The 21,251-nt window shown below is 50.6% G+C and overlaps 1 protein-coding gene across 4 annotated transcripts in view; it reads left to right on the top strand.

Moving 5' to 3' along the window:
* CAMK1G (calcium/calmodulin dependent protein kinase IG) overlaps positions 1-20,942 on the top strand; it is a 30,956-nt gene extending 10,014 nt beyond the window's left edge. Inside the window, exons 2-13 of one of the 4 annotated variants that reach the window (XM_041763585.1) lie at positions 1,634-1,754; positions 6,789-6,907; positions 9,680-9,770; positions 12,384-12,522; positions 13,167-13,290; positions 14,860-14,935; positions 15,983-16,095; positions 16,846-16,924; positions 18,584-18,671; positions 18,892-19,313; positions 19,847-19,969; positions 20,654-20,942. In XM_041763585.1, coding sequence (XP_041619519.1) covers positions 1,663-1,754; positions 6,789-6,907; positions 9,680-9,770; positions 12,384-12,522; positions 13,167-13,290; positions 14,860-14,935; positions 15,983-16,095; positions 16,846-16,924; positions 18,584-18,671; positions 18,892-19,313; positions 19,847-19,937 — 1,434 coding nt within the window. In that variant the 5' untranslated portion in view covers positions 1,634-1,662 and the 3' untranslated portion in view covers positions 19,938-19,969; positions 20,654-20,942. Of the gene's footprint in view, positions 1-1,633; positions 1,755-6,788; positions 6,919-9,679; positions 9,771-12,383; positions 12,523-13,166; positions 13,291-14,859; positions 14,936-15,982; positions 16,096-16,845; positions 16,925-18,583; positions 18,672-18,891; positions 19,314-19,846; positions 19,970-20,153; positions 20,406-20,426; positions 20,613-20,653 lie in introns of those variants that run through there. The other 3 variants (XM_041763558.1, XM_041763577.1, XM_041763567.1) reach the window with 3 other exon arrangements.
* The last annotated feature ends 309 nt before the right edge of the window (positions 20,943-21,251 follow it).

The raw sequence follows: 21,251 nt of genomic DNA, 5'->3' as shown, positions 1-21,251 counted from the left end.
CCCAAAACTCCTACCAGAGACATGACAGCCAGCCTAGACTCCTCTCACCGCCCTGTGGGCACATCCCCTGGTGTCGTACATAATCGGAACCCCAGAACGTATCCCGAGCCCACCCCTACTCTCCCTCACTACCGCCACAATCCAAGCCACCATCACTTCCCTCCTGGACTTGTGTCCCCCACCCATTTTCCATATATCAGCTCTTACTCCCCCGACCCCATTGTCCACAAAGCAGCTGGAGTGAGCTCTAACGCATCAGTGGCGTAATTCCTCTGCAAAAAATCTTTCCATATCTTGCCCTCTTGCTTAGAAGAAAATCCAGTACCTTCAGCAGAGCCTATAAGGCCTTATATGGTCTGCCCCCTGCCTGCCTTCCCCTGCCCACCCACCGCCCCGTGTCATGCAGGGTTCATCTGCTCCAGCCACACTGTCGCATCCATCCCTTCAGGCTCTGGTCCCGTCCTGCCCCCACTTGGGCCTCCTGTATTTTATTCCTCCTGCCAAAACGCTCCCTCACACACACTGTGTGCTTGGCAGGCTCCTTCACATACTTCTGATCTCAGCTTAAATATGACCTGCTCTAGCGCCTTCCGGTGACTTTTAGGTAAAGATGACCGTCCCCCTTTGTCCCTCTTAAGCCTAGGTTTTATTCTTTCACGGTTTTCCTACACTAGGTCTCTGCGTACTTGGTACTTCACTTGCTCCTGGCATGCCTCCTGTGGGCCTGCCGGTCTCAGGAAGACAGAACCGTCACCTGTACGCAGCCAGCACCTGGTGCATCATAGGTGCCGACTCGGGTGAATGGATATGGTGACTCCGGGACCCCGATACAAAGTCGGGACAAGATTCAATTCAGATTTTAATGAATAACTATTTCCCCAGCACCGTACTAATGTTGTGGGAGTTTGGGAGCAAACATTGCTTGTTCATCTAACAGTCTTTCATGAGGCCCGGAACAGGTAGGAGAGAGGCAAGAGGAAACAGGACTGGGGAGGTGGGCCGACCCAGACAACATAAGGTACCAGAAGGGAAGTCGAGCTGACTCCGCTCGACTTGACCATCCGCAAGACCTTGACCATCACCTGGAAATGCAGGAAATGCCTCATTCAGCTTAGATTCCCCCCCAAGGTGCATAGTTGTGTACTAATCCATACGTGGGTGTGTTACTGCCCCTATATACATATGTACAAAGTGGGCTTTGCACTACTAGACTCTCAACTCCTTGAGCGTGTAGCAAGTTCAATGGGCATGCCGTAGACATGCAACACATTTGCTATAGTAATTTAGTTTAGTTTTTTTTTTTTTTAAGAGAGCACACAAGAGGTGGGTGGCAGCAGGGAGCAGGTTCTCCGCTGAGCAGGGAGCTGGACACGGGGCTCGATCCCGGGACCCCGAGATCATGACCTGATCCAAAGGCAGACCCTTAACTGACTGAGCCACCAGGTGCCCTTGTTGTAGTAATTTTAAAGAGCAAGTGGAGAGAATAGACTTATTTTTGCCCATTATCAGGTTTTGCTTCCCAATCCTTCATTCTAGCTACTATATGAAAGATGTGTTTTTGATTCTTTTTGCAATTTGTTCTCATCCTGTCTGAGACATTAGCTGATCAGACCCTTTGTCCCCTTCCTCAAAGTATCCCCCAAAGCTTCAACTCTGGAGGCGATGGGTCGAAAGGAAGAAGATGACTGCAGCTCCTGGAAGAAACAGACGACCAACATCCGGAAAACCTTCATCTTCATGGAAGTGCTGGGATCGTGAGTCCTGGGGCTGAGAGATGGGGCGGCCGGGCTGCGTGCTGGGCGGGGGCGTGGAGGCTGGGAGCCTGGAAGAAGTTGTTCTGGGCCAGCAGCAGCTGACAAACTAGGACTGAGACTGCAGGGACTGGGGAGGTGAGTAGGGGAAGGTAGCTTGGTTTCATAACCCTGGGCCCACAGGGAATACCAGCCCTTTCCTTAGGTGGAAAGGCCCATCCTGGCCCACCCCCGGTGACCCCCCTTCCCCTACCTCTAGATCAGAGACAACTTGTGGCTTCTCAGCCTGGTGGCAGGAAAGAGGGGTTCTGGGGTACCTCCAGACATTCAGTGGCCCTAGAATTTCCTGGGTCGCATCCTCCAGGGTCTTCATTTCCTCGGGCAGCAAATAGGCCAACCAACCCCCCATGTCTGCTGTAGACAGAGGAGAAGGGGCTTTTGGGGCCTAGAAAGCTGACGGGCACGTATGCCGGAGTCAGCTCCCCACGCATGCCGGAGTCAGCTCCCCACCACCATCCTCTCTGCTCTATATTTAAGTGCCATGTTGGAAAAATAAAGTCACGCCGTAGCCCAAACTCCTACCAGCCTCCGGAGTGTCTGCTTCTGCCCCTTGACAACGATTACACGGCTGGAGGAGCAGAGACAGCCTGTCTGGAGCTGACTGTCCTGTTCAGTCCTGTCTCTCCTCCAGGAGGCTGCAGGCTCTGATGCAGGCTGCCACCGGCTCCAGGCCACCAGCTCCAGGCCACCAGCTCCTCTGTGGCCTCAGGACCCCAGCTGGCCAGCTAATTAGTCTGGGCTAATTGGGCCCCAGGAAGTGAGGGGCAGTTAGTAGGCCGTCCATTCAAGCAGGCTTTCCCTTTAGCCAACTCGGGCTAAGTTTAGCTCCCTCCACCCTAGCCAGGAGGCCATGACCTCGGGCAATGACAGCTCCCCACACTCTCATGATAGACGGAGGGGAGCCAGGTCTGGCCCCAAGGGCAGCCCCCACCCCCGGGCTCTCCCTGCCTGAGCAAGGGCTCTGAGCACACAGGAGGATCTCGGTGCTGGTGCGGTCATCAGAGCATTGGCCCTCCATCAAGGCCCTTTGCCAAGACGGGGGTGGCTAGAGAGGGGGTTTTTTTGGCAGGAGAGAGGGACAAGACTCATGCGTGAATCAGAGATGATTTGCTAAGAATCCCAAAAATCAAGAGAAGGAGGGGGGATGCCCGGGTTGACAAGTGCTTATTCACTGTCTGCTCAGATTTGTGCTGTGGGACTGTCAGACGTATGCTGCTCCCAGGGGGGTCGGCGAAGTCGGCCAGGGTCCTAACCTAGAGGGACATCCAGGGACCCCGGGGAGCTTATCCCTCTACCTTTCAACTGTGAAAATATCTAAGGTTTTTAGAAAGTGAAATAATAGTGCAGTGAACAACCGATATACTGACCACCTCAATTCAACAATTTAACATTTCATTATATTTGTTTTATGTACATACATCTCTCTCTCTCTCTCTCTCTCTCTCTCTCACACACACACACACACACACACACACACACACACTTATTTCCCTGAACGATTTGTAAACAGTTGCAAACATCATGACATGTCACCTTGGAATCCTTCTGTCTGCATCTCCTAGAAATAAAGGCACTTTCTTCTATATGCCCAATGGCATTGCCGCACTCAAGACAGTTAATAATAATTCCCTAGTAGCATTTTGGCAGAGATAGTTTTCTGGGGTTTTTTTGTCTTGTTTTGTTAAGATTTTATTTATTTATTCATGAGAGACACAGAGAGAGAGGCAGAGACACAGGCAGAGGGAGAAGCAGGCTCCCTGCAGGGAGCCCGATGCAGAACTCGATCCCAGGACCCTAGGATCACGCCCTGAGCCAAAGGCATATGCTCAACCACAGAGCCACCCAGGTGTCCCTGTTTTTTTGTTTTCAAATATATATATATACAGATTCCTGGTCCTAGACCTATTGCACGGGGATTCAGGGAGATAGGCCCGAGCAGCTAGGACTCTATTTTTTGTGCTTCCAATGGCTCTAACCTATCCAGCCCCTCACTGACCTGGGGAACCAAAGGGACAAGACAGGGGGCAGGTCACAGCAGTGGGGGCTGATCAGTAACTAAACAGTAGGCCCCCCTGTTGTGCCCAGGAGGGGGCCAGGCAGCCCCAGGCTGCAGACCTCCCTCCCCGGAGTTACCGGAGTTACCCGGAGTTACCGTAGTTAGTTACCGAGGTGAGGTGGTGCAGCGCTGACGGGGAGGGAGCAGTGGGCAGCGCAGACTCCTCTGAGCGCGATGCACCAGAATCTCAGGACAAAGGCTTCTTCTCTATAGCCCTCAGCTCCTCTGGAACACCCCGCCAGGGAGAGAACGCTTGCGGAGGTCCCCCAGAATCCCTGGGCCCTCAGGTAACCGTAGAGGCACGGGGCATAGCTCGTCCACAGCAGGGCGAGTGTCACCCAGGTCCCAGTCCCCCTCCTTTCACTGCGCGGGAAGCGGCTTTTCTCCTTGGTCCTCCCTCCCCTCACCCATCGAGCAGTCTCCCAGCAAGAGGGGAGAGCGAGTCAGGGCCCCAAAGGCAGACCAAGCTCTACCGCAGCAAAGCACTCCTGGCTCCGGAGGCTCTGCTTGTCTTGCCTTCCGACCCCAGCAACCTTAGCTGCTCAAAGCTAGCTCTCTGCTCCCCAGGCTGACCAGTGGCACAATTCAGTCTTGTAACCGCTCTCCCCTGCCCTGTGACACACACACACACACACACACACACACACACACACACACACTGTACGAGGAGCCTGAGGCAGAAAAGCAGTAACACCACAATCGCCACAACACTGCACATCTCCAGGAGGCGTGGTTTACACACGCACTGAGATGTCAATGGCCCCCCAGGAAGGCCTTAGTTCAATCTCTTTCCACAAGAGGACCCCAGTAGGTGTCAGGGGGCCACCTGTGCCTATGGGTGAAAGGGGGGACTCTGAAAGTGAGTCCTGGGAGGTCACGGCTGGCAGGAATCCTGAGAGCTGTGCGGTTCACCTCTCTCCTTTTACAGGAGGGAAGGTGGGATCCGAAGATGAGTGGAACGTGCAGCCCATCCCAGGCCAGCCTCCTCACACATCCAGCCTCCCTCCCTCCATCCATGCAACCAACACACCTGTATTGAGCGTTTTCCATACGTGCCCAGCCAGAGGAGCTGGTACTCATGCACGTGCATCTCCCACTATTCCCTGTCTCCTACTTCACAGATGGTGCTGGACCCCGTAGCCTCCTCCCTACCTGCTGCCCTGCGCCTCCTCCATGCTGTCCCCTCGACTTCTCTAACCACCACCTGAGACGTCACTTCCAACTTTTCACTCGGCTAACTCTCGTTCATCCCTTAAAACTGAGGTCAGGGTGATCTTAAGTCTGAAGGCCAAGAATGAGGTGCTCCTTAGCTACTCCGAGCGATCGCTTTGTACCCATTAGAAAAATACCCTTTTCTGCAGCCTGCTCTCTGCTGGGGGAAATTAGTGTTGTCACGATTATTGTAGGAAGATGTGCCGTGGTTCCAAGGGAAATGGCATCTGCCGGAGTCGTGTACCAGAGCAGAGACCCTGTCCTCAACGTTCATTATCTAGGGTCTCATCATACCCCCTGCTTCTCTGTACATGTCTATCTTGCACACCAGACTCTAAGCGAGGCCGATGAGTATCCCAGGGCCTAACACTAGGGTTCCGTTAGCTGAGCAAACATTCCTTGAATGCCTAATAACATTTTGCAAATTGAATGTTAATTGCTCATTTGTCTGTGCTCTTCACTAGTCTACAGGCTTCTTAAGACCGGACACACTTACCTTTTTATCTGCAGTGTCTGACTCAGTAGGTGCTCAATAAATCTTGATTGAAGGGATGAATGAAGGAATGAATGAATGAATAGAGGAAGCTCTGAAGGCTCTGATTAACTCCGTTCCAGTGCAGCTGGGGGGGAAACAGGAAGCTCAGACCCAGGAAACACCAAGTATTTTCTAATGCAGATTCTCAAAGTCCTTACACAAGCTTGACTGCTATTGGGCCTCCATTCTAGAATCCCAGATGGCAGGGGAGAGGATGGCTCAGCTGTTTCCTCACTTACACTCTAGTGCCTCTTGTTACTACCAGGTGTTCTCCCTAATGGTATTCAAATAATAATAGTAATAACAATAACAGTGTCTGACGCTTAGTTTAACAGATGTCAGGGATGCTTTTAAGCACATTACATATGTTAATTCATTTAATCTTCTAAACAACGCTATGAATCAGCTACTATTGACACTCCCACTTTTCAGATAAAGAATCTGGGTATATAGAAGTTAAGTTGACTTGTCACCCAAAAAAGCTGAAGTTCTCACATGGGCACTTGGGCCTCAGCATCTGCTCCTGGCTAACTATGGCTCTACTAGCCTGGTCTCCAGAAGACCCCCCACTCAAAGCAAAAAGGCTATAATTTGGAATTTCCATTGCGTTCTATCCTCTCCATCTCCAGAAAATCTGCCCAGGGCTGCTGGGTCCTGTCTTTCATTCTCACCGATCCTACTGAATGAGAGGGTGTTCAGCCCCCTTAGCCTATGATAATTGGTTCACAGTAACTATCACCACCTAAAACGGAGACTAGAGTTTTTTCCCATCACTGCTTGAGCCCTGTCCACACTGCTACCTCCAAGTGCTGTTCCAGTGTGCCACACTTCATCATGCTGGAAGAAACAAAGCAAATTGCCTCTGCAGTAGCCCCACTTTAATGGGTTGGCCAAATGGAGAAAACTCTTCCTAAGCAAAGCAGAGTCCCCGGGGGTCCTTAACAAATTCTAGAATCCGGAAATAGCACCCGGCTAGTCTCGGAGTTTGTAGTAGAGTCTTTTCTTTTTTGAAAGAAAGGACAGAAGGCTTGTCAGATAGGCTATACCCTGGATGCAGTAACAGTGGAAACTAATTACCAGCCACACCTTCCTTCATCTACCCTTTGGTTTTGCCTCCAACAATGTTCCCTAGCCAGCCAGTACTAATTTTTATCTCTTGGTGTCTTATACGTAGAGGCGCTTTTTCAGAAGTTTTCCTGGTGAAGCAAAGGGTGACTGGGAAGCTCTTTGCCCTGAAGTGCATCAAGAAGTCCCCTGCCTTCCGGGACAGCAGTCTGGAGAATGAGATTGCCGGTGTTGAAAAAGTGAGTGGGGTCTTAGGGTTGGTCAGGGACAACTGTGGGATCACAACATTTCCTTCACGAATTACCTTCCAGAAGGACTGAAGCTGGATTTCTACACCCAAAGGCATCGCTCCCTTTGATTGAGTTGATGAGTCCATTTGATCCATCAGTTAAGTTTAGCCAGACACTGGGGAGCAGGGGAGGGGCGGTGAGAAAGGGCAGCAAATTGACTAGCAAACCAACTGGTAGGAGACCTGGATTGCACACATAGACCAGAGAGTAGTTTGCTCAAAGGCACAAAAATCAATTGGGGGCCAATACCCGGAAGAATCAGTAATTACGTAAGCAGAATAAGATTTGGAAATTAGAAAAAAAAAAGATTTGGAAATTACCTGAATTGTAGCAAAGTAAATGTAGGTTCAGCATCTAACTATCATGATAGAGGCCCTACTAACAAACCATCAAGTGGCTACAACAGGACCATATAATATATGGTCCTATATATAACACTATAACGTATAACACTGTGCCAAAAGTGTACTAGGTGTCAGGAACACAAGCATAAGGCTGACAAAATTCCTCACCCTCAGGAACTCACATTTTCTGGGCAGAGACAGACAGATAACAAACTCTGATCCCACCGAACATGAGCCAATGGCAGCAGAAGGTGAAGTCTGGAGAAGACAGATTCATTTTGCCTACATGTGTGTTTTTATAAGTATAGGGTATTAGGTACATTTTCAAAGAAGAAGGACCTGATTGATGAGGAGAATTTGATGGAGATGGGAGAGGCAATGCAGAAAGGGAATTCAGGCTGAGAGTAACACAAACTTTAACATAGAATTGTGAAAGTGCAAAGGATGTTAGGGAAAAGTCATTGTTGGGAGCCCCTGAACTTAGAGCGAGGACCAACAAGGGACAGGAGATGGAATCAAATGAGGCCTGATTATGAAGGGTGTTGGATACCATGATAAAGAATGCTGACTTCATTCTGCGGGCAAAGAAAAGTCATCAAAGGATTTTAAGGAAGGGATCACCTGATCAGATTTCTACTTTACAGCCATCCCTCTTAAGGATGGTGGTAGAAGATGGATTTGATGCCAGCCTAGAGAATGGGAGACCAATTCTAAGACTTTCTCAGCAATCTCAGCAAGGGGTGAGGATACAAGCAAAAGTAATAGCAGGATCATGTGGCAGCAGAAAGACTGGATTCAAGAGAAAGAAGTGACTAGATTTGGAGTTGGCTGGTGACAGCACAAAAGAGAAAAGTATTAAAAGTGATGCTAAGATTGAGCAGTTCAGTGGAAGGTGATATCACTGTTTGGGATAGAGAACCAAAAGGATGTGCAGGCTTGGAGGAAATAGAAAAAAATTTGCTGGAACATATTGAATCTGTGTGTCCTCCAATCTCTACATGGAGGATGCAGGAGATACCAGTTTGGGCTCCAGAGAGATCAGAGCCGAGATAGCAGACTCACTGAGAGCAAGGACTATGGTGGTCCTTCTTGCCATTGCATTGTAGCATCAGTCCCTAACAGCATAGATGCTCAGTCAATATTTGTTCAATAAATGAACCATTGACAAATTAATGTTAGCATTGTCAGCTTGTAAGTGTGGTTGAATCCATCAGGGAACCACTGTAAGGGGTCTATATTTTTAGAAATTAAACTTAAATATGCTCGTTACTGTTTATTATATGTTTATTATTCCCCAGGCACTATACTAAACATTTTACGTGCAATTATCTCTTTTAATCCTGATATAACCCTATGACAGAGGTGTGTACTTTATAAACCAAGAAGTTGGATTTAGAAGATTTGAGAAAGCCAGCCAAAGTCACCCAATTCATAAGTTTCTCAGCCAGATCTGAACTCAAGCCCAACTGACTTAGAGTCCAAGTCCTTAACCCCTGTGCTGCACGGCCGTGAGTTTAACGTCCTAGGAACGTTCCTCCTGGACAGGCTTGCATAGAACTGCTGCCTAGGAAGCCAAGCCCCCCAGTTAATATGATTCTTCTGCTTGTCTTGGCCCCTGAGTAATCCCAGGCAGAGGGAATTTAGAGCAAATTTTCCTGAACACAGTGCTATTGACATTTTAGGCCAAATAATTCTTGATTGGGTTGGGGGCTATTCTGTGTGCATTGTAGAATATTTAACAGCATTCCTGCCTCCACCAACCAGATGGCAGTAGCTCCTGCCCCCTCCCCAGTCACAATATCTCCAGATACTGCCAAAATGTATCCCGAAGGACAAAAGAACCCCTGACTGAGAATTGCTAATCCAAGACATCCCGCAGAACTGACCCCAGAAATCAGCATCTTTCCTGTACCTCACAATATCTGGAATAGTAATTTTGCAACGCTCTTTCCATGGTTACCCATGAGGAGGCTTAGCTAACCTGATTGTCTTCTGTTGCACTCCACTTTCTTCAAGAATGTTTCTGAAGGAGATCTGGATACCCATGTTATAAAATAATCTAGTTTTGGATGTTCCCTTAGCCTTCTTCAGCTCTTTTAAACCGAAGAGATTTCTGGAGTAGCAACAGAATGTTGGTTCCCTGAGGGCAGAATGATCAATTATCCATTCAAAAATATGGATTGAACACTACTCTGGCATCTTTTCTCTAGAATTTCATTGTAACTGCTTATTTATTAGGAAGGCTTCACAAGGATCCACTCTTCCTACACATTGTCATCAAAAGTCCCTAACAGAAGTAGAAGTCTGGTGGGCTGGGTGTCCATTCTTTGTCTGGACCACCTACACCATATACCATTCACCATGAGCCTTACTTTCCCCCAGGATCAAGCATGAAAACATCGTGACCCTAGAGGACATCTATGAGAGCACCACTCACTACTACCTGGTCATGCAGCTGTAAGTGAAAGGTGACCCACTTCCTCCACAGGTCTCAGGGGGCCTTCGAGGCCTAGAGGACGCTGTTCGGGGGTGAGGGGAGTGTGGTGATCCAAAGGATAAGATCAAAAATTAGCAGAGCACCTGGGTGGCTCAGTGGTTGAGCACCTGCCTTTGTCTCAGGGTGTGATTCCAGGGTCCTGGGATCGAGTTCCACTCCTGCAGGGAGCCTGCTTCTCCCTCTGCCTATGTCTCTGCCTCTCTATGTTTCTCATGAATAAATAAATAAAATATTTTTTAAAAAGATCAAAAATTAGCTAAAGAGGTTCTCAAATGCCAAGAGTTCTCAGACTAGGTATGCTACTGGTCACAAACATGTTCTGTGTGGACTGAGGGGTAAATCCAGGACTGATTATTGAGATGATCTGTACCAGTACAGCCTTAGCAGTTATTAAAATATTTTCTACAAGTCAGCAAATAGCTGGGACTCCAACCTATCCATCTTCCCCTGTTGCCCCAGCCGCTCTCCTCATACTTTCTGGACCTTCCCACAACCCCACGGTTGAAGGGATTATGCCAGCACAGCAGGGCATGTCCAGAACCCTTCTCTGGCACCATGGCTTGAGTCCACTTTGACTCGTCTTTCTATATCCACCCAAATGAATATTAAATGTCCTAATGCTAGAGCACCTGGGTGGCTCAGTTGGCTGAGCAGGTGGCTTTTGATTTCATCTCAGGTCATGATCTCGGGGTCCCGGAATCAGGGGCCCTCATAGGGCTCCATATTCAAGAAGGAGTTTGTTTGAGGATTCTCTCCCCCCTCCCCCTGCTAGCTCATGCACATGTGTCCTTTCTTTCTCTCTAATACATAAATCTTAAATAAATAAATAAATAAATAAATAAATAAATGTATGTCTCAATGCCACTCCAGGGTAAAATTACTGTGGGATTAGAAACCACAGGTACATAGATCTCAATTTGATATAAAAAAGACATCCATCCAAAAAGTTAAAAACAGGCGGTGATCATGTATGCCCATCTGTAGGACACAAATGGCACCTCACTAGAAAAGTCTCTGCATCATTGTCATATATAAATAGGAGTTCTGGCTGAAAGTGAATGCTGTAGGAGTGGGTTGGTGCTCCTGAGGGCTCAGCCTTGGACTCCGAGAAACTTCTATTTATAAAGGACACACACGCACACACGTCACTCGGCAATCTCAGTAGCCAGAAGCAATAGTTTTGACTGACAGGCTGATTCCTCAGATACTTTAATGAGCTAACTCCGGCGTAAGCAGCCTATTAGCTCCGAGGCTCACCTGAGGCCCAGTGACTAGAGGAGCAGGTGGTCAAGGAAGTGAGGTTGGGCTGGGGATGGTGGTGGGGGAAATAGAACAGCACTAACAAATGAGCAGGAACCATGTGGCACCTTAATGAGGCCAATTCAAGGGGATTAGCACACATTTAGACAGCTAAGGGGAGACAGGGAAGTAGGCAGATGTAGATGTCACTGAAGAGTCGCAAAGCCTGTGAGAGTACGAGCTCTAGGACCCAGGCCATTCCAAGTCCGGAATTCCTAGCTGTGCAAAAAAACTACCTTTCTCATGGGTGTCTAGCTCCTATAGCAGAATCCAGAGCTTCAGGACAGAAACAAAAGCAGTAGAGTGGTGTGCATTTTGATTAGAGAAATTCTCCTTCCTCATTACTGCATGGTCCTATCCTGTGCGCATGTCGGTATCCAGTGCCCCGGAACAGTGAGAAGGGGGCCAGGACTGTGAGAGAATTGGCTCATGGGAGAAGCAGGCTGGACTGTTTCCTCCAGAGAGGGCCTCAATGAGCATTTCACTGTCTTCACGTATTGGAAAACATTCATGTGAAAGAAGGGTTTTCTTGCTCTGCATGGCCCCAGTGGGTGGAAGTGGCATCTGCTGGCTGAAACTGCAGGGAGTGGGTTTCAGCATAATATAGAGAAATATTGAGAAGGTGCTGAAAGACAAAGCAATCTTCTTAGGAGGTAATGAGTGGTCTCCCTCTGAGTGTTCCAGGATGGACTACAGAACTTCTTGGCAAAAATAGTATAGATGGCATTCAAGAGACGGGGGACAGACTGGATCCTAAAGCCCCTGAATCCTGAGATACCATACCATTGGAGTCTCCAAACACCTACAACTCCACCCATGATTCTGGCTTTAGGTAGCCCAGTTGTCCACAATGAGGAAAGAAAACCTGACCCAAGCACAATTCATCTCATTCATACACCTTCTCTTTCCTGCCTTGGCCTGATTTCAGCCTCACGTCTCCTTTTCATTGTGGCTCCCTGGTCCCAGGCCAGGAAAGTAGGCAGCTCCCACTAAGTGATTATTGGATTCTTGCTTGACTCTAGCCAGGAGCATTTTGTATTCATTTTAAGGAAAGGCCCAGGGAGAAGGTAATGGCCCAAAGAAATGACTCCCTCGTGATACCATTCCAACACCCAAAGGAGATATTCTCAGAGTAAAGTAGACCTCCCTGCCCAGGCCATGAGCACCTGCCTGTTCCACCACAGCTGTGTCTTCATGGCTACAGAGCAAACAGACTTACCTCCCTTTGACCTGAAATAAGACCTGGATTCCTGCGCTTGCCCCTATGCCCACAGTGTTTCTGGCGGGGAACTCTTTGACCGGATCCTGGAGCGGGGTGTCTACACAGAGAAGGATGCCAGCCTGGTGATCCAGCAGGTCTTGTCAGCAGTGAAATACCTCCACGAGAATGGCATCGTCCACAGAGACTTAAAGGTGCCAAAGTGGGAGTCCTCAGTGGGAAACAGAGAATGACCCTTCAGAAAGCTGCCTGGGTCGTGGGCAGCCTAAGCCCCGTAAAATGAGAGGGTTGGACTAATAGACTCCTAAGGCCCCTTCTGCCCTTAGATTACTTAAACAAATCTTAAATGACTGAGCAATCACTGCTGATTTTCATCTCAGCCTTTTCCTGAACTTTTCACTAGACCTCACCCTATTAGGATACCAAGATAATCCACGTTTCTTAAACCTAGCCACGGTCCAAATCAAATGTAATAAATACTTACTGGGATCAGCATTGCATCAGGCATGTACTAGACTTTGGAGAGATCAGAGACAATTAACTTTAGTTTGGTTCCCTCAGTCTTAGAGTAGCTGGGGATGAGGAGAGGGTGGGAGTAGCACATTAGTGGCTGTAAAGCTGAGCACATGAGGGTCATAAGCAAAATACAGAGTGTTCGGATATGGGGTCGGGGGCTGCAGTAGGAAGCAGGAGGGAAGAATTGGGGAAGATGAGCCTGACCTTGAAGCCAGGAGCCCGGAGCTCAGCTTCCTAAGAAATTATATATCAGGGGAGGGAAAGAAATACATATTTCAGATGATTATATCCTACATTGCCTCACATTGCTCTTCTCCCACAGCCTGAAAACCTGCTGTACCTAACCCCTGAAGAGAATTCTAAGATCATGATCACAGATTTTGGTCTGTCCAAGATGGAACAGAGTGGGGTCATGTCCACTGCCTGTGGGACCCCCGGCTACGTGGGTGAGTCTGGGAGTAGGAGGAAGGTTGACCAGTTGGCTGTGTTCAACTTCATGGATATTTAACAGAGAGGGGTGGTTCTAGGGATACAGGGCTCAATTTCAGGGGCAATCCAAATAATCCATAATGATCCATAATGAATCCAAGCTTCATTATGAAGCTTAGGGTAGATCCATGTATCTCTGAAACTATGCCTACTGCTCCCAAACCCTACATCTTTAGAGACAGCCTACCCCTGAGCTCTTCCCACAGCGCCTGCCTATACTTGGCTCTCATTTTTACACACAGATTCCTGCCTTTGTCTTTCTGGCGAGACAAGGGGCAAAGACAAGATCATAAAACCAGAGATGGGATCCCTGGGTGGCGCAGCGGTTTGGCGCCTGCCTTTGGCCCAGGGCGCGATCCTGGAGACCCAGGGTCGAGTCCCGCATCGGGCTCCCGGTGCATGGAGCCTGCTTCTCCCTCTGCCTGTGTCTCTGCATCTCTCTCTCTCTCTCTGTGTGTGACTATCATAAATAAATAAAAATTTAAAAAAAAATAAAAATAAAAATAAAACCAGAGATTGTTGGATTGCCAAGGAGTTGACCACTAGCCCCCCCTTTTCCTCTGTCCCACTTCCAGAGGAGACCTCAATGCCCCAGTTCTTGGTATCCCAGAGGCATAGTGTTGAGTTTGGAACTGAGGAACCCAGGCATGCATCCCCAGATATATTCCCAAAGAAACACCCTAGGAAACTGGCAAAGGTGGGGCCTCCTGCTTAAACAGGAAGCTTTCAAGGCCCCCCCCAAAAAAAGTAAAAGCAGGCAAGTAACCAGGTGGAAGCATTCCTGAGATCCACAGAGAGGAAGTCAAAACTCAGAGCACCCGCCCCTGCCCTTCCCTCTTAGCAATTCATCACCTGCTTGAGGATGGCATGTAGGAAGGAGACCTCTAACATCATAGAGGAAATCTGCTCTCACCCTCAAAGAGAGCTCAGTCCGTATGTATTGAGTCCCACCGAATACAAAGCCCTGGTATCTGGGATAAATACAGAAGGTAGGTCTCTACTGCTCCCAGACAGAGGACGACATGGCTCGTTTTCTCAAGGAGCTCTCGATCTGATAGGCCAGACTAAACCTCACCCTCAGAAGGTAACTGAGACGGATGGGACAGTTGTGACCTGCCCTCTAAGAAGTCCTCATTTAATGTAAAAGACTATCTCTTCCCTCAGGGAGAACCCCATCTAGTAGGACAGAGACTGCCCGTATATTGCAGATATCCCCACCTGAACAGAGACACACAGCTCCAGCCCTGGGATGCCTGATCTTCATGGGGAGACATAGACTTGCCTTCAGACAATATTCAGCCTGATGTAAGAGTCCTAGGCCCTGTCATGGGGATCTTCCAGGCTGATGGAGGAAGGTTCAGTCTGATGGGAGACCCTACCCTAGGAAAGGTTTCATTCTTACAGAAACACTACCATCCTGGGGGCTTTCCTAGTCTGCTTCTCTAAGCCTCTTCCTGACCTTTGACCCTTGCCCCTCAGCCCTCTCTTCTTGTCCCAGCCCTGACTCTGCCTTTGGTTTGCTGCAGCTCCGGAAGTGCTGGCCCAGAAACCCTACAGCAAGGCTGTGGATTGCTGGTCCATTGGCGTCATCACTTACATACTGTGAGTAGAAGCTGGCATTGGCTCAGTTCCTGGGAAATCTCAGAACCTGCTCATCCTTTTTCTCCCCTCCCCTATCTTAGCTCCTCAAGCAACATCCACCATCAAAGCATGTGCATGTGCATGTGCGCACACACACACCACACACACACACACACACACTTACCCATGCACACAGCTCCAGAGGTTTCTGTTCTGGTCTCCACCAGACAATTAAAACAAAGCTCAGTGTGAACCCACTGTTCAGCCATATGGTTCTCTTCTTCTTGCACTCCCACCTCCATTTACTCTTTGTTAATGTGTTGAGTCCTGCTCTGTGGAATGAGCAATGAAGAAAGGAGAGGCCAAGCCAAGTTGGAAGCCAAGTGGGCAGCCAAGTGGGCACAATGTTCACATCTCAGATGTTTCTCCTGGCAAGTCCGCCCAAAGCAAAATGATGGCCTGAATGAACCTGGTCATAGCTCCTGTCCACATATTCTTGGGCTCTCCTTTCCAAACCTACTCATCACCCCTTCCCCTCCATCCCTCCTCATCTACAGCAGCTTCTGCTTTTAGGAAAATAACCTATTTATCCCTTCATATGGACTCAGTTCTTTATTTACTAAGTTTATGTTAAATAACTACTGTCATTCATTCGTGTGCTCAACAAATATTCATTGACAGTCTATTCTGTGCTAATCACTGGTTTAGGTACTAAAAAACGAAGAACAAAATAGCCTAAAAAAATCCCTCACGAAATGTACATTCAAGCAGACATTCTCTCATCTGTCCTAAGATATTTTATACATCATCTAACTGCAGGGAGGCATAGGAGAGGCATTGAGAGCTTGCTGGAATAATGCATAAAAGGGCCTTCCACAGCTGCCTGTTCCAACCTTTGGCTCCTGCATAAACACTCAATGGGGCCTGCATCATTCCAGAATCAGGCAGATCCATGTCCAGCCCCTACTGCTGTTTGGGGATCCTAGCTCCTGCCTGTGCATGCAGTGGAGGCTGGCCCAAGGAGACGGGGGTCGTTGAGTGGCATGCTTCCTTCTTATTTCACTGCAGGTTGTGTGGGTATCCCCCCTTCTATGAAGAAACTGAGTCTAAGCTTTTCGAGAAGATCAAGGAGGGCTACTATGAATTTGAGTCTCCATTCTGGGATGACATTTCTGAGTCAGGTAAGGCTAGCAGGTGTGAAGGACAAGATAACAGGCTCAAGGCAAAGGCTGCCGAGAGAAAAGAGTGTAACAATGGATGACAGTCCTGGCTCTTGAAAGTCCCCGGAGAATCTTAGAGAACAGGCTGCCAAGGAAAGTGGAGAAATCTTCATCTGGCTCAAAGGCCAAAAAAATTATTCGCATCTAAGCTTCATGCTTTTGTTTTCCTGGAGACAGAACCACAGCCTCTCTGGTAAAGTAGTTTAGAGGGGGGCCCGGAGGGCAGAGGCAGGCACTAGGGAGTGTTCCAGGCAGGAGTGGCAAAACCAAGGCCAAGTTTTGCCTTCATTATATATCAAGACTGAGAGCATGCGATGCCTGTGTGTGTGAGAAAAGGCAGTCATTACATGTCGTTGGGTCCATCAAGTGGAGAGCAGAGCTGGGCCGAGGCAGCACTCACGTGTGCCCACGTGTGGGTGCCTGCCTCTGAAAGGTGCAAATGCATATGCTTGTGGCATGCAGGCACGTTGGGACCTCGTGATAAGAGCTGTATATGCAGCGCTGTGTGGGTGAGGCTACGTAGAGCCTCTCCTTGGTGGTTTATGGTGGGTTGTTGTTAGGTGGCTTGGATTTTTTTTTTCTAAGACTCTTAAAATTGCCTCTTTGGAAAATTAGCTAAAGATGCATTCACTGCCACCCACCAGCCCGGAAGTGAATTTCCATCAGTCATGAAATCTGGTCCTCAGTTGTGTCTCTGATTGCTCCCCTCAGCCAAGGATTTTATTTGCCACTTGCTGGAGAAGGACCCGAATGAACGGTACACCTGTGAGAAGGCATTGAGGCACCCCTGGTGAGTGGGCTCTGGACCCTGGCTCTGTGGTTCCCAAATGCCACGATGACTCATTCCCATGGCGTTTCCCAAGAGTTTGCTTGCCCTGAGCTCTTTACTCTTGCAGCATCCAAGGAGCTGCAAGGACGTGTTGATCAGGTCCAGATGCAAACAGCATTTAATGACACAGGTTCTGACCCAAGACTGGCAGCTGTCATATCAGTACTAGGGTGTAATACTCACTACTAGCTACTCAAGAAGCATCCAGAAATAGGCAGCTCCGCCCTGTCCTTGAGAGCATCATTTCACTGTGGGGTCAAAACCTGTTCTGAGTGAGGTGATTTGTGAAGAATCACAAGGCCACCAAACAGTGAAATGAATAAATGAAGTCGTACACTGTTTTTCCATGCTAAGACCCCCCGTGCTCAAGATTCACAATAGCGCCTCACGTCCTATCACAGCAAGCCTTGATTCCTCTACCTTGGCAGGTTTTCCCTAATTTTTTACCTCTGACTTTATTTCCCCCAAATTCCCAACACACCTTCTCTGTTCCAGAAAGGCCTAAAAGCTGTATTTCTCTCTCTATTTTCTTTAAAGATTTTATTTATTTATTCATGACAGAGGCAGAGACCTAGGCAGGGGGAGCAGCAGGCTCCCCGTGGGGAGCCCAATGCGGGCCTCAATCCCAGGACTCTGGGATCACGACCTGACCTGAAGGTAGATGCTCCACTGCTGAGCCACCCAGGCATCCCTGTATTTTTCTTCCTCCCTTCCCCCACCCCATATCCCAAGCTCTTTCCAACTTCCACCTTGGGTCACACCATTTTCATCACCTAGGACATTCTACCTCTTGCCTTATACGTAGCATCCCTCAGGATCCAGACTAGTTTCTGCCCTTCCCTGAAGCCCTGACTTCTCCAGGCCACGTTATGCCTCCTTACCCTTCTTTATCCATGACACAGATTACCATGAGTTACTCTAGCTCCCAGCATGGAACAGGGCGCCGCAGCTACGCTGGAAAGCCCCAGGGATCAGGGTCCCATCTGTCACTTCTCTGTGTCCCTGGTGCCTAGAAAGTTCTGTGTGTATGGCAAGTATCTGAGGAACACTTAGAGATGGATGTCCAAGAAAGGGGCCGCCTGTATCAGGTGACCTCATTGAGGAAGGCTTCCGGGAGCAGGTGGGTCCTGAGTAAAGTTTCAAACTATAGGGTAGTGACAACCCAAGCACCCGCTGACACAGGGGCCAGAAAGCTTTTTCTGTAAGAATCCAGAAAATAAGTATTTTAGGCTTAGCTGGCCCTCCCACCTACCTGGCACCTAGTCAATCTGCCCTTACAGCATGGAGGCAGCTGTAGCTCATGCTTGAGCGAATGGGCCCGTCTGTGTCCTAGTGAGACGCCTGTTTACAAAAACAGGCAGTGGGTAGATGTGGCCCACAGGTCATAGTCTTCCCACCCCGCTATAAAGCAAGGTTTTGGTTTTGCCAAAGCATGGGCCGTGCAATGACCTGCCCAGGGGCACGGAGGAGCCCTGGCTGCAGCCCATCCCTGCTGTGGGCCACCCTTCTTCCGAGGCACTCCACTCGGCTCACCCTGGACCTGCATGCACGGCCCCTGCCCGACCCCTGGCTGGGTTCCCCCAGCTCCCCACTAGCCAGGTGTCCCTTCTACACCCACAGGATTGATGGAAACACGGCCCTCCACCGAGACATCTACCCCTCAGTCAGTCTCCAGATCCAGAAGAACTTTGCCAAGAGCAAGTGGAGGGTAAGCTGCCCTTTCCGGGAGGTAGGCCAGTGTTCTGGGCCCCTGGAGGCTGAGCTGGGGCCGGACTGGGGTAGGGCCTGTCCCTGGGGCTTCCCTGCACCCTCTCTGGGAGGAGAAGTGGGCACATGAGTTTCAAGAGGCCACAGGGCCAAGGGAAGGCTTGAGCCCTGGTGCCCTCCAAGAACAGAGGTGGCCAGAGGCTGGTCTGGTGTCTCCTCAGCAAGCCTTCAATGCAGCAGCCGTGGTTCACCACATGAGGAAGCTGCACATGAACCTGCACAGCCCAGGCATCCGCCCGGAGGTGGAGAACAGGCCACCCGGCCCCCCAGCCTCAGAAGCCTCGAGACCCGGCTCGTCCGAGATCACCATCACCGAGGCCCCGGCCCCGGACCAGAGTGCTCCGCCCGCTCTGACGCGGCTGCCCTGCCAGCACGGTCCCCGGCCCACGGCGCCCGGCGCCAGGTCCCTCAACTGCCTGGTCAATGGCTCGCTCCGCATCAGCAGCAGCCTGGTGCCCATGCAGCAGGGACCCCTGGCCGCCGGGCCCTGCGGCTGCTGCTCCAGCTGCCTGAGCATCGGGAGCAAAGGGAAGTCCTCCTACTGCTCCGAGCCCACGCTCTTCAGAAAAGCCAACAAAAAACAGTACGTACCTTTGACCAAAGGCAGAGGCCTAGCCCTGCTCAGGCGGCGGGGCTGAAAGAAACTGGCCCAAGGGGGACAGCCTTGCAGGGCGGCGAGAGCCCTGGATCGGGGGGCAGGGGAGATGCCTCCAGTCCCATCCCTACCACTCGTTGGGTGGCTGTTGGCAGATCCGTCAATGTCTCTGTTTCTGGTTTGCTCCCCTGTAAAATCGCGTTCACCTGCTCAGCCCACCTCACAAAGGTGCTAAATCGCGTTCACCTGCTCAGCCCACCTCACAAAGGTGCTTACAAGGTCAGGGAAGCAACGGGAGCTGCAGGGGCTTGCAGAAAGCGGAGTACGCGCAGTGGTGGGCGCTAGGTTTCGAGTCTCCGGAACCACGGTGTTTTGCGGGCCTTCGTGGTCATTTTTGTCCTTTCTGCGAGGGCCTGTACTCGATGGAGGGAGGGCCGAGTGGAGGCCACGCCGGGGGGGGCCATGCAGCCTGTCCCCCCTCCTCCAGTGTTCCACAGCCTGCTGCCTCGTTTACCTTCCAGGAACTACAAATCCGAGGTCATGGTGCCCGTGAAAGCCGGTGGCAGTTCCCACTGCCGGGCGGGGCAGACCGGAGTCTGTCTCATTATGTGATCCCTGGAGCCCACGCAGGTGTGGATTTTCAGGTGAGGCGACTCAGAGCTGGGGGGGTCTGGGGGGGTTGCAGGGCCAGTGGGGGGGCTCAGGGAGGGCTCCCGTCCCAAGGGGCGAGCCCGGCTACAGAGTCACAGGGACCTGATGCTGTGAGCGGCACCGGGAGCCACGGGCCCACACGCCCACCCCAGCTGCCCAAACCCTGTTCCTTTGCAGGACAGGTGTGCGACTCTCCTCCGCCTTCCCCACCTGGAGTCTCCCCTGCAGCGGGAGGCAGGAGGAGTGGGCCCTGGCGGGAGTGGCTGGTAGTCAGAATGCTTGCTCCCCAGCCAAGGCCCAGGGCTGAGCCCCAAGGCACCCCCCACTCCGGCACCCCACCCCCGCCCTGCCTTCCCCGTGCCCCCTGTGCCGTGGTTCCGCACATCGAACCACGTTGCTCTGTCGCCCGGGTCTGTGTTGTCTGTGACGAAAAGCTTTGGGGCTGGCCAGGCTGCACCCCCTTCTCCAAGCAAGGCCACGTGGAGCAGCCACCCAGACCCCTGCTCAGCACACACTCCTGCCTCCAAGCTGCCAGCCCGTGGCCGGCGTGGGCTCTGGAACGTGGTCGCCTGCCCACCAGCGTGAAGGACAGGAGGCTGTGTGGGGCCAGGCCCAGGGTCCAGGGTGGGCTCCAGCTGGCCCAGCGCCCTGCTGATCACCTCCCCATCCTGCCCCAGGCCCAAGGCAGCGCTGCAGCCTTCAGGATGCAAGAGACAGCAAATTGGTGACGCGGTACTGTCCGGAGGTGTCACCCTGCCCAGATGCCTCACCCAGTCCCCATGAAGTCAAACTTGGAAGTTGACTGTTTTCATTTCAGCTGCTAAGTCACCTCTCGCTTCTCTTCTTCTCTGTCCCGCCCTGAAAACCAGGGGCATTATTCTTGTCCCTCCCTGGTTTTCTTGTGCCCCGGCCCCTCCGGCTTCACGCTCGGTGTTGTGCTCAATAAAATGGACATATTTTTCTCTATGAGGCTTTGTTTGGTTCTTCTTCTTTTTTTTAAGATTTTATTTTTATTTATTCATGAGAGACACAGAGAGAGAGAAAGGCAGAGACACAGGCAGAGGGAGAAGCAGGCTCGATCCCAGGAGCCCAGGATCATGACCTGAGCTAAAGTGCTCAACCACTGAGCCACCCAGGTGCCCCTCATTTGGCTCTTAGAGTCACACGTGGCTCTGGGGTTTCCGAGCCTGTGTGGAATGGAAGGTGTACTGAGGGCTTGGGTTCAGGGTAGAAGCCGGCAGGGTAGGGGCTGACACAGACTGAGAGCGTAGCGGG

The sequence above is a fragment of the Vulpes lagopus genome, chromosome 1, assembly GCF_018345385.1.
Source record: "Vulpes lagopus strain Blue_001 chromosome 1, ASM1834538v1, whole genome shotgun sequence".
Taxonomy (NCBI): domain Eukaryota; kingdom Metazoa; phylum Chordata; class Mammalia; order Carnivora; family Canidae; genus Vulpes; species Vulpes lagopus.
Note: the sequence above shows the minus strand (reverse complement) of the source record. Positions and strands in the feature narration are given on the sequence as shown.